This window comes from Rhea pennata, chromosome 8 (assembly GCF_028389875.1).
Source record: "Rhea pennata isolate bPtePen1 chromosome 8, bPtePen1.pri, whole genome shotgun sequence".
Taxonomy (NCBI): domain Eukaryota; kingdom Metazoa; phylum Chordata; class Aves; order Rheiformes; family Rheidae; genus Rhea; species Rhea pennata.
Genome location: NC_084670.1, coordinates 31734429 through 31748273, shown reverse-complemented (window position 1 = coordinate 31748273; position 13845 = coordinate 31734429). Strand labels below are relative to the sequence as shown.

General features: G+C 39.7%; 1 protein-coding gene across 1 annotated transcript in view; it reads right to left on the bottom strand.

The window, feature by feature from the left end:
• Positions 1 to 13845, bottom strand: part of COP1 (COP1 E3 ubiquitin ligase) — a 133273-nt gene that overhangs the window by 61682 nt on the left and 57746 nt on the right. The window contains exons 13-14 of the mRNA XM_062581152.1: positions 4136 to 4244; positions 3156 to 3237 (exon numbers count right to left, since the gene is read on the bottom strand). Coding sequence (XP_062437136.1) covers positions 3156 to 3237; positions 4136 to 4244 — 191 coding nt within the window. The remainder of the gene's footprint in view (positions 1 to 3155; positions 3238 to 4135; positions 4245 to 13845) is intronic.

Genomic DNA, 13845 nt, shown 5'->3' with positions numbered 1-13845 from the left:
GGTCTTATTTCCTTATCAAGGCAGTTTAGAAGTTACCTTCCCTAAAGGCAACCAAATAGATGCCTGTGCTCCTCCTAGTCATGAGGCAGTGAAAAGTAACCTCCCACTATGACCCAAGGCTCTCACGTGCTCCTGTCCTGTTCCACCACTCTACTTTCAGCTGAAAACAGAGACTATAGCTGAAGAGACTATAGCTTACAGAAAGGACATAAATCCAGCATTCTTCTTGCAGATAAATTTCTCAGTATTGCTTGCATCTCCATGTGCTTCAGGGAGCTTTGAAAACAACCACAGAACAGGGCGTAAGTGCCTGACCATCTTGCACAGGCAACCTGTCAAATAACTTCCTTAAGACCACTCCAAACATGTCTTCACCAAAATGGAAGTTTAAATCCTACAGTCTCGGCCACATAGTCTCACCAAATATTTTGCTCTCCTTTTCCAACTTTACTCTGACTATTAAACTACATTCCTAACCCAGAGCAGACACCAATGTTGGGTTAAAAAGCAGCTGCAAGTCACTAGTGACTTTCCTCCTCCACAAAATTAAATAATCTTTTCTATTCAAACAATAGAAAGTCATCCTTTGCTACTTAAATAAGAATTATAGCTTCTGCATTTACAAGTACATAAAGGAACTGAAATTAAGGCTGTGCAGTTTCCCAAGATGCCTGTAGCACAATTAAGTACTTTAATTTTACTTACCACTATCTAGCTGGCATACAACTCTGCATCCCTATAGACATACTCAACTACCTTTGCCTCTTTGAAAGGAAAGAGCATGACAACTATAGATAAAAATGAGACTTTTATTCCAAATACCTACTGCATTTATACAATAATGCTTTTATGTTCCCATTATCAGCTATCAAAATAGAAAGGTTTTCCACAAATAAGCATCCTATATTATCTTCATTTATTGAAGAGGATGAGGTGGGACCCAAGGATGTCATTTCTGATTGTATCAGAATCATTTTCTCCTCAGCATTACTCCACTCATTAGCACCCCTTTGCTGTTTCTAAGTCCTGGCAGGGAAGGCTGCAAAGCACTGATGATTGGATTATTCATCTAAAACCTCCTTTCCCAATACATGCCTGAGTGTACCAAGAGCTTAAAAATTAGCCTCTAGCTTGAAAGGGGGGGCGGGGGGGAAGCACACACATCCACAGGTAAAAAAGCTGTAGCTTCTTTGCTAGCTTTTTCTGATCACTCTACAGGAATATTGTATACCCATGCTTCCCAGGAAAGGGCAGAGAGATTAGTTCCAACAGTTGTGGTCACACCAATAACTATTAATAATGAAATTTCTTGTCAGAAAAATCCACTGTACCCTTACAAAAACAAAAGTAGTAAAAGAGAACAGGAAGGGTACATAGATCTTGAACTTCCCAAATGCTGTACCTGATCGAACAAGCATGTGACTGCCACATATCCAAAGTCAAAACTCACTCAGATAACACGCTCACATAACCGGAAAGGCAAAATCTAACTTGGACAGTAGAGAGCTGGTTAAGATAACTCATCATAGACAACATCTTTTCCATATACTTAGTCCTCCCAATATGTTCACCGCAATGGAATTTGGATGCTCTAACATTAGTTTCATTTGGAAATTTGCTGCTATTGCTCTTATCTTATAAAGACTTCTAAAAGCTGTGCTTATTTCATGCACTTTCACACAAGACTTCACTTGTCGCTAATGTCTGTGTTACATATGCAAATCACAGTCAAAATATGGTAGAAGGAATGGACGAAATGTTCCAGACAAGTTTTATTCACAAAAAAATTATTTTAAAAGAAAGACACGTCTTGAATTGAAATACAAGTTATGTAGAAATTTTCGTGATAAAGTCTGCAGATCTGAGTAAGCATTGCACTTTTTAGAAACTATTAATGAAGAAATAAATGGTTAAGTTAGAAACAGGAGTTCTGCTTGCAGTCGCCTTTCCAAAGCCAGACAACTTCTTAATATGACAATAGGTGCATGTCTATCTGGAAAATGTCATTTTTAAAAATACATAAGCGAGGAGCAGAATAATGAAAAGGTGGGCCATTACAAGGTAAATGTTCTCTTACTGTACTTAATTGCCCAGAAAACACTCTCGACTTCCACCGAATAGGAGGAAGTGTATTAAAAAATATTTTAAAACCACCTTAAAAATAAAACGATCTTTAAAGCCATATTTTTGTATGCAAAATTACCAACTACATCAAGAATGTCAAATGCATTTGAGGAACACTAAATACAGCTTTCTTCTGAAACAGAATTTAAAGGCATTTTAGTGGGCAGAGGCTTGCAAGATTTAATGTTCATGCAAAATTAATTTATCATTTCAAAGCTAATCAGGAACAGCTCTGTCCAGGACTGTGATAGCCCATTTGGGAAAGCTGATCTCCACTGACTACAGAATTTAAAAACTCTTGCTGCTTAGTAACTCTAATTTGATATTGTAAATAAGAGATACAATCTTGGGTTTTTTAGGGATGAATAATATTACATGTTTCTCAGTGCTATCTTTTTTTTTTTTTTTTTCTTCAGAACTCTCCTAGTACTTCTTAGAGGAGGAACATTTCTGAACTAGCACATTATAAACAGGTGCCTCCAAAAGCCCTATGGCAAAAGGGCCCAGGAGACTAGGTAAAGTCAAGAGTTGCTCCCAATGCTCTCATTCAGTCCATCATCCAACTCTTAAGCTCTGAGGAACACACTGTGCATCATGAAATCGAGAGGCTTCTCCTTGTGCGCAAGATTCAACATTTGACCATCAAGCATTAACTTTTTTGCTTTTTCACTGACAATCTCATTTTTGAAATACAAATACACATGTTCCTTTCAAAGGCCCCAAGGCTTTAAACTCAACAAGCTTTACTATGTTAAAATACGTTTTTCTTTGTTTAGTGTTCTGGAAAATGCTAGAGTGCATTACCCCCAAAATGTGAATATCACAACAAGAAATCTTAATCCAAATAAAGGCTCTCTTTCTAAGTCCTGAGCAGTTCAGTAATATCTTGACACATTAGTATGTCAGCTACAATATCAAAGGCAGCTGAGGAATCAGCTACTTGAAACACCTTTTTTTTTCCTCCATCTCTCAAAGGGAATTCACAAAGTGCCTTCTGCACAGAGACTAAAAAAAAAAAAAAAAAAGGATACCTTTTGCATCATCAGAGCCTGAAGCCAATAGCTTAGGGTCCATCAAGTTGAAGTCAACACTCCAGCACCTTTTCTCATGCTCCTGTTTACAGAAACAAGAAAAGTATTAAAGTACACTGTGAGTTGTAATCTGATAAAATAGGAAAACATACTATGTTTGTTTTAACAGCATAAATATGCTGTTAAGCATAAATTGGCATGAGACTCCTGGTCAGAGAAGCTTACTATGTTTCATAAATTCTCAAACAACCTTTTTTTCCCTAATCAGACCAACGCTTGTAGTATGTTAGACATACCATGAAAGAAGAAAATACTAGAACAGCAATTAAAAAACCCACTGATTTTTTGCCACTTGGAAAAAAAAGCAATAATGATTTCAAGAAAAAACATGCTAAAGATCTTTTTCCAGCATGGTTTGAGTCACTGTTGTTCCAGTGTGTGCTGCTTCTTGTTCTAATGTAAGACAGCTGTATCTCCTAATATTGATATATCTGTTCTAAGCCATTTCCAATACCTCCCCTCTGAAAGTGGAAGACTACCTCATCTTCCTGTTGAGGTACTAAACAAAATATGTGGTGTCTAATCCTGTGTTTTTCCACTCTAAGCAAAAGCCTGTACGCTCCCAAAACACTGAAGAGCTGTATTTGCTACACAGGCACATTCTGCATGGGAACATAACGTTGCATTGAATGAAACCTGAAATTCAGTCAAAGCCTTTGTTTAATGCCTTTGCATCAGCTAGCAAGAAGATGACATGAAAAGCTAGCCAAGACAAGGTAATTAAAAGACTTCCAAGACATGTGAAGCAGATGCCAGTACACATTCGTCAATCTAGCAAAACTTGCCAAATAGGAAGTGCATCTGTTTCACCTTGTGGAACTTAGTTGCTGGACTAAAAGCAGCATCTTTGGCCAAACACCATCCCCAACAACATGGTCCACGGTTGCGAAGAACAGTACTGCTTACTGATTGTGCATTACCTGGTAGACCTTGGATCTTTGTCCTGTGAACCCATCCCACAGGATGACGGTGCCTTCATAGTCACTGCTGGCTAACAGGTTCTTATGGTAACTACTCCAGCTGATACAGCTTAAAAAGAGAAACAGCCCTGGTCAGTCTCACATTAAACCATATCTTATAACATTATATATGTGTGTGTATATATATATATATATATAAATGTATAAACATTCTTGCAATATGTCAGGCAATTCGCCTCTTTGAGGAGCCTGCAACATTTTATCAGTTATCCCGCTGAAACACTCAAGCAAGGACAAAACCAAAAGCCACCAAGGCAAACCTTTCCCAGCTAAAAGAAAGTGTTTATTAGCCTAAATGACATCTTTCCCCTCAATATAAACCCTGGGGTGAGTGTTTTTTTCTTTTTCAATATATGTATTCACCTCTTTATACTACTAGTGTACCTCTACTTGAATTCCATACAAATGTACAGAGAAGTTTTGACTTCTTAATCTCTCTCCAGTAACTACCACTTTTATTACCACAGTGATAACTACTTACCTAACAGAAGCTATACATGTAAAATATACAGCTATGTGGGTTGCAAGTCAATCTCTCCCCCTGATGCATATGTGCATTCTATATCTATGTGCAAAAAACCCAATGTTTGTGCCTTCTGACAAACTACTTTCAGCCTTCTGTAAACAAGGAAAGCTCGCCTTCCTACCCAGAGGAAAACAGCAGTTTGTTTACAACGGAGACCAAGTCCCGTTCACATTGTTTTGGCAATATGCCTCTACTCTGACTCCTGAAAATCTGACAGAGGTAAGAGAATTTGTAATACTGTTCACCAATTTTTGGACCATCTGTCACAAAAGCACACCAATTGGTATCAACCGCGATGCATGCAGCAGAAACTGAACTAACAGATCCAGTTCCTGCAGGTCAAGCAGCTTCAACATAGATAACTGGATTATAGCAGTCTTGGGGCCAAGTTTTAACCAATAATATAAAATAGAAGTTCATGATTTTGTAACTATTTACTCTCTGACTAATGTAGCCATAGATTGAAATACAATGTAGATACATGGAATCACTTAGAAGTACCTTACCCTGGAAAATTCTTGGTTCTACTATGCACTTGCAGCCTTTTCTCCCTTAGGAATAAAGCACTTACATGCAGAGGGGAAGACAAATCCCTTTCCTTTTGTTAAAGCATTTAAAAAATATTAGTACTGCTGTTCTTTAATTAGCTGAACAACAGCAAGCAGCACTGGTATTCTAATCCTGACTACATTCAAACTTAGCTTACTGGGGTGTGAACTTAACTACATGGAAATCAGGACCACTCCCACAGCTAACTGCTGCTTAGTTGTGTGGAGCCACGAGCTTATTTGAGGTACTGCAGCATCCATGTATATAGGGAATAGAAAGCAAGAAACCTAGCTGTCTTTAAGTGAATCTGAGCAAATGTGAAAGGAAGGAGGTATTATTGGTGCTTACATCTATTCGCTAAACAATTCAAAAGCCTTTCAGTTCTGACTTTCTCTGTCTGCACAAGTTAATCTTCGACTTACAAAAAATGAGACCAAATCATCTGATAGCAGCAGTTTTCAGCAAGTCTCTCACATTACTGCATGATGCTTAGAGAAAACCTTCAGGACACTCCTTCACGTGGGCCTCCTCACTCAGAGCTTTCTTTAGAATAGCCAGGACCAAAAGGACATTCAGCAACACTATCTGTCTTGGCAGTGGTGTGCTCTATAAGCCAGGTTAAGCAGATCCCACATCAACCCTGGGGCTGGCTAGCACATCCCACAATAGACTAGACTGGGGAACTGATCTAATCAAAAACAATCTGGGAAAATGCATTTTTTCCAGCTTTGAACAGCCTTGATCTGCTTTTGCTATTTGGCCTCTCCAGCACAGCAGAGAGAAGAGGATGGAGACGGGAATAAGCACTCAGCACTGCAAGAAAAGCAACAGGGACTGCCTAAGCTGACACTGAGGCTAAAGAAATTCATGCAGGTTATGAATTCAATAACCCATCCCTGCACTACTAGCATAAAGTTTTGTAAATGTTTTTCCAAGCCCTTTCTGGCCTTCTACATACAAGTCTTCAGCATCTCTAGAAGTCTCTGCCTAACCTGGAAGTGAAGTTCCATTTCTTCATAAGTAGTTTTTTTCATCTCCTTAAATGCCTCATTCCTCCAGAAGTTTTACTTTCAACCTGTCACCAAGACTTAGCTCTCTGTGCCCATCTATATTCGCCTAGGCTGCTCGCACACTTGCATGTTTCCTTCCTATAAGAGTACCATGTGCTTTTAAAATTTTGCATCCAGAAAGTTATCTATCCCTTCAGACATTAATACACATGGATAAGATTTCCCCCCCCCCCCCCAGTCTTGTCTTCTCCAGGCTAAACAGTCCCAGCACGCTCGGCCTTTCTTCATATGAAAGATGCTCCAATTCCTTAACCATCTTAGTAGCCCTTTGCTGGACTTGCAGCTGGGGTGCATGGCTTGCTCATGCTCAACTTGTCCACCAGGACCCCCAGTTCCTTCTCTGTGAAGTTTCTCTCAGTTGGTCTGCCCTCAGCCTGTACCAAAGCATGGGATTATTTCTTCCCAGGTGCAAGACTCTGCACTTCCCCTTACTGAACTTCATGAGGTCTCTCTCTGTGCCCATCTCTCCATTCTCTTGAGAGCTCAACCACAGCACACCACCTTCTGGTGCATCAGCTACTCCTCCCAGTTTTGGATCATTAACAAATTTGCTGAGGGTGCACTTTGTCCCATCCTCCAGGTCACTGATGACTAAGTTAAACAGGACTTGACCCAGTACTGATCCTAGGGTACACTGCTAGTTACTGACCTCCAACTAGACTTTGCACCACTGATCACAATCCTCTAAGCAGTGCCATTCAACCAGTGTTCAGTCCACCTCACTGTCTGCTCACCTAGTCTGTAAAGTTATCTTCTCTTACCAGCTGGCAGGAAAAACTGGAAGTGATACAGCTCAGGGTGTGCTTTTCCTGCTTTCATCTCCTCCAGAATACGGCAATTAGGAAATATTAGCGTCTTCAGCACTTCTAAGTGTAAGGACTGTCCTCAAATATATCATCATGGAGACACCCTTATGCTAACTCTACTACCTTTAGGTATCCTCAGAAAGGCAGGTGTTGATAGCCTATAATTGACTACCAGCTTCATCCGGAGGGGCTCTAGTGACTCCCTGAGGACCAGCTGTCACTGGCAGGCAGTGCCCACCAGCACCACGACAAAAAGGCTGCAGCAGTCCAGAAATAGCTCATTAGTAGTCTGGAGCTTCAGTTCCAGTGGAGCAGTCACTGATAGAAGCAAAAATACTTTAGAGACCTAGAGCTGCAACATAACTGGACTCTAGACTGAAAGTAGTCTCCAACTAGCAGCAGTGCTGGAAAGGAATGGGTGCATTAGATATTTACCAGTTTAAATCTGTTTCCCTCCTTCCCTGTTATCTCTGCTTAAGTCAGGGCTCCAAGGAACCAGAAACACTCCACATCCAAAAAAAAAAAAAAAAAAAAAAAAAAATTTCAAGTTTTAGTAGTCATACAAAAGCAGAAGAAATACAGCACAGGGCTATATCTCAAAAATTCTGCCTTTAGCAGGACAGCTTTGAGAATACGCCAGGTAGCAGCAGGAAACAGTAGAGCCCTCGAGAAAGACATGATGGTGCCATCCTGACCAATTCGGGGACAGATGTACTATACTAGGAGAGCACGAGATCCATATCTGACCTACAGAAGTGAACTGGACACGGCAAATTATATGATTATCTTCACAATTCAATTACATATATTGTCAAAAAGGAAAAATACTCTGAACAATGAAAATTAGGAATTGAGTAGGCAGAAAAAAAAGAGGATTGAGAGTTAAACAATGTTGAGATGTGATAAATTCAAGGATGTAAGAAATGCCAGGTTTGTAGCGAGAGGTAACATCATATCAAATGACAGAGATGGAGAAAAAGAACTGCTTCTGTGCCTCAAAGCAAAGATCATTCTAAGCAGTCTGTATCACTTAGGTCTGATGGTACTAACAAGGAGTTAACACTCACTTGGAAAGCATTTGCAAATGGAAAGACAGAGAAAGGAAAAACACAAACTGACAGGTGAAAAATGTTTAAGGATTTGCAGCAACTAAGTGGTTCAATTAACACCTTTAAGACACACACTATACATCTTTCATTTTTAAGGAACATGATTAAAGGTTCATAATAAGAGAAAACCAATCCCGCACCATCTCTGACTTAACTCTCCCTTCATCACCATCCAGCAGCTTTCTTAAAACTCTTAAACCAGGGTGTTCTGCTTGATAGTGCAATACTCAAGGTTCTTTATAATTTAAATCCTCAAAAGTAACTTTTTGTAGGGCATAATTCTGGGTTTGACAAGGCAGAGGTAAGCTCCCTCTCCAGGTAAAGGATGCCTCTTAGTCTTGAAGAATGGTTATTCTTTGCATCAGCATGATATTGCCTCTAATAAGGTTGCAAAAAGATTAAAAAAAAGTCGTTCTGAACACCTCTATGTCTGACTGGCCCTTGATTTCATTCTCTGGCACATACCACGACACAGTGAAAAAAAAAAAACAAAACAAAAAACCTCACCACCTTTCCTGTGCTTGGGACATGACAATCTCTTCCACATGGATTCCCTGGGATCTACGAAGGGTTGAAATGGTACTTCGATGTTCCCTCAGACTGAGCATGGAAAGCACATTTTTTTCCATGCCCAGCACAGCCAGTTTTGTTGAAACCTGCTGGAACCCAGAAGGGTAGAGTCCTTTTTAAGATATCCTCATGGGTGATGAATTGAACAACAGGCTCAAAGACCACAGAGGAGCAAGTTACAAAAGGCAACTTACTCTCTGGCCTCAAATGAGTTAAGTGCTGAAACCCCAGGAATACACAAAAATAACTTTCTGTAGACAATCTTTTAATGGCCTGCAACCACATACAGGCAGGAGGAAACAGAATGTGGAAGCAATGCAAGATGAAAACAAAAACAACAACAAATCTACCTAAGGCTGAAAAAAATGTACAATTCAGCACTGGGTTAAAAGGAGTTAGAATGTAAGACCATCCTGAAGCGATGGCCATTTAACCATTTATTTTAAAAACTATTATTATTTTATTTACTTTTTGTTCTTTAATCCAGAAACAGCATGTAATGTGTTATGCTCCTGAGGTTGATCTTGCTATGATTTGTGATAGCTTTACAGCTCTTCTCCCTAGCAGAACAGCTAGGTGAAACTCTCAGGGAAGGCCCAGTTGAAAGGTAATCATCCACCGCTGAAATACACTAACCTCGGCATCTGATTTGGATGCAGAAACCCTGATCTGTAAGAATTTATGCAAATTATTTTATTCAGTGACACAAATGGGACAGCTTGGTTAGTGCTGTCAGCTGCACCGAAGTTTCTTTCGCAAGCCAGGCTTTACAGCTAAAATGTTTCAAATCCATGATCAAGTTACCAGGTGTCAACCGAGCCTCTGGCAATAAGAGTTAAACAGAGTGAAAGCTTTTAATAAAGTACAAGCTGCTGTGTTCTGACCTGCATGGCAAATGCTTCAGATCCAGTCAATTACTATGAATCAATGACTAGCCAGTAATTTTGAGGCTGAGATGTTTTTGAAAGAATGATCTATTCCTGAAAGAAACATCCATGTGAACGTCAACACTAACCAAACACTTCTAAGACATCAAAATTACATAAACAGAAAACACACGCATTTGTAATGGTAGTTTTGTGTGTGTTTTTCTTTTTTTTAAGCAATCCAAAAAAAACCTCTGGTACGGTTAATAAAAAATTTTCCTTAAAAAAAACAAAACAACAAAAAAACAAAAAAACCCCACTTTCCTTGATCTTATTGCAAAATGAGGTAGTTACTCTCAAAACTGAAGTGAATGAAAGGTGAAGGTATATTTCCCTACAACTTGTTTGTCTTCCAACATTTTCTGCTCTGGAAATACGGAGGTTTCAACACAAATATTCAGAAAAGGGCATCAGCATAAACAGTTTGTACTTCTCCAAATGGCAAAGAATCTAAGCTGAAAAACACTGTAAGGCAAGTGTTTTTTTTTTTTGGGGGGGGGGGGGCTTAAATTTTAACTTACTAGTGAGAATTTACTGCTATTTTAAAAGCAGAGTAGCATACCTACGAACTACTATTAGGACAGAGAAATCACACACCTGATTTATCAGCACTGAAAATGAAGACAAAATACTAGGAGCATCCTAGAAGCAAAGCCTACTGATGCTTTGTTTTTACTGCTGTTGACTAAACGGATGCAGCTGATTTTGGAGGTTTGTGGTAACATCTATCACAGAAGTACAGATGCTGCAAACACTCACTGCGATGAGCATGCAGAATATTAAACGCTTATTTCAAAAGTGTGTTTACCTAACCACATTTGCATACCACCCATTGTAGATTAACAAGGTCTAATGCCAGTGCCTTTCACCTGAACACTAAATCTTTAATATTTTTGTTTTTTCTTTTTCCTTTTCTTTTTTCCTTTTCCTTTTTCTTCTTTTTTTTTTTTTTTTTTTTTGCTCCTGCAACCTAGGGCAAAACAACAATTCTGCCTCTTGAATAAATCACAGAAGAAATGACAGAAGAACTGTCATTTGCTGTGAGCTGCTCATTCCTTGTCCTTTTCCACCTCCCTCTGCCTTGGGGGGAGATAGAGATTGTCGTCTGTCATAGCTTGGGACACGGCAAATCATAATTAGCTCACAGGGTGCTGTTTATAGCTCCTACACAATGCCAGGATTTGTTTCTTGTGCTGAAGCTATGAATCTGTAAATGGGATTTTTATGAGGATTTATGTGTCATCTTGTGTTTTTCCTGGAAGCTTATGCCGCTGTCATTCTCGGAGAATCTATGCACATTTACCAGAAAACTGACATGCTAATTTCCGCCCCATTCTTAAAAATAAGGATCAGAAAGCTCAAGAAAAAAAAAAAAAAAGAATGTATTTAAGAAGCAGGTGGGCATAGAAGGGGGGGAGAAAAGAGGAAAAAAGACTCGGATACAGCTGGTGTAAGGGCTTTGCTCCAGGAAAGCCTACAATCAATTACTCCTAGTGTGAAACAGAATCTTTCAGCAAGTGCCCAGCTGGCACTGGGCAGAGCAGGGCTGGGACGGTGCCAGCCCAGAACTGGGCAAGGGCTTCCCTTCGCACAGCTGCTCCAGGACAGCAGACTTGCTCTTGGCCAGACACGAGCCCTCACAAATGCTGTCACCTGCCCGCTTTTCTAAAAGCCTGTCAGAGCTGCTGCTCTGAAAGCTGAGTCACTAGCGTAACAGCTGAGGATTTATGTTCTAGCATCGTCACTGTGAACAAGGTTAACCAGGATCAATTTAGGGTAAGCTTCCTGTGACGTGTACTTGGAAAGCAGGAGCGCCTGCAGGCAGACAGGTCTGGCGCGGCTCGGGGAAGGAAGGAAGGGACGTTACAAACTGTGCCCACGCCACGTGCCCACTTCAGCAGGTTCAGCAGCAGCTTCACGCGCCTCTCCTGCTGCTTCACTCTGCCGCATCAGAAAGTCCCCGGGGACGTGCACTGAGAGGCCCCTAGTGCGTCCTGCAACACATTCTGAAGTGTGATGACAGCTAAGCATCCTCAGCTATCTCCAAGATCACCATTACACTCACCAGTGGCTAATTAGTGTCTTGCGCAAGTTCTCTGTTGTTTAAGGCCTCCTAAAAATAACTTGGACATGACAGCCCACAAGACTCCCTTACTACAAAATGACTTTTCAATAACAGCAGCATGATACAGTCACAAACTCCAGAACAGACCTTTAGCAAAATCCTTAGAGGGAACGGGCCGAAGTTTGCCTCTTTGTTGAGATGTGCCACCAATGCATACATACACACATACATATACACACACATACACAACACACCCCTCATATCAGAAAGGACATTAGCAGATAGTTAGCATACAACTTTTGAGGAGGCTGCATCTCCACCCAGATTAAAATCAACAACTAAGTCACTGCTTTGCTTTTCTTTTCTTTTTTCTTTTTTTTTAAGCAGAGGCAGGACATACTTTAAGATTTCTATTCTAATATAGGCACACTTTTGGCATTCTGCAATATTCTGTAATGAAATTACAGCCTTCATACATCCTCTTCTCCCTCAAGCTACGCCACTTTAGAATAGCAATTTATTACACTACTACAGTGCCACAGTGAGCCACAGAGCCTGTGACTGGCAGCACAGTTAATGGGGACAGTAAGAATACATCCGACTGACAGTCTAGCTTCATTTGTCAAAACCAAAAGCACTCACATACTGAAGGAATGTTGATGCAATGTGGAGGTGCCAACGGGAAAAAAAAATGCGTTTCTTAGGAGGAACAACAGAAACTAGAAGTGATAGGAGAGGACCTTGTCTATCTCTGCTGAAGTGCAGTGTGTCAGAGGACAATACATTTAGTATCTCACACGCATAAATCTATATATATATATGTAGATATGTATATGTACTTATGTGTATGTATGCACACACACTAAATTTATATGAGAAAGAAGAAAACCTGGACGCAAGTAGTATCTTGTCTGGAGCACAAAGCTGACAAGAGCAACATCACTAAACGTGTTGATGCAACTCTCCCCTCACCAGGGGCTGCCTGAGAAGGGAGAACTACTACCTAATGCCTGACAAGACTGTCAGAGTAGATTCCTATCACATTTGAAATACCAAATTCAGCTTGGAATTAGTCTCAGGCAGACAGAGAAGTACCAAATACACATTACTTTCCCCTTCTAATTATGGCAAGAGGAATTAAATCAACTACCAGATCCTTCTCCTATCTTTCTGCTCTTTTCTTCAAAAATCAAGCTGAAATCCAGTATTGTGAACTCTGACTCAGTCAAAAATACTATCCATCTTCAGAAGTCCTGGTATTTTATAAGTTTGGAAAGTGACAGGTTCAGCAGTTTCAATCAGGCCTGTATTTGCCTATACAAATTTATCTATTTCCATATATTCACACATTCCCCAGAATTTGAACCTGGGGTGGGGGAAGAGAAAGAGTAACAGAAGGGGATAACACAATAAATCAATGGCCCTTTGAAACATGTACACTAAAACACAAGATCCAAAATCAATATGGCTTATCAATACCAGTTTCTCTGACTGCTTATATTCATTTCCTTATGAGTCAGAGTGGGGAAAAACAGTTGAACAAGGCTGATAAAAATACCAATCTTATGAAAAGAGGACAGAGAAAGAGAAGGGAAAGACACATCTGTAATAGTGATTAGAAAAGAATCAGTCCAAACAAAGCTGCATTTAAATATATATCTGTGTATTTGTATATTGTTTGTTACAGCAGAGTTTGTTACATTTGTATGCCGCCTCACCTAAAATGTGAATGTTCACCCAAAAATGCATACATTAGAAAAAAATCCCAAAGTAAAGTTGCATTTACATCTTCTTCCTAAAACAGTGTTACATAATTCCTGAGAATAATCACCATGAGTGATACAGGAGTGACTGATCTGTCTTAAGATATGTTATCAACTACAAAACTAAGTACGAGTTTTACACTATAAAGTAGATTCATAAACATTTTCATTTCTCTTGTTGTGTAACATTTGTTTTAGTAGAAATTGGATTGTCATAAAAATTTTTAGTTACACTTGTGTTTTATTTTGGTTTTAGATGTAGAATA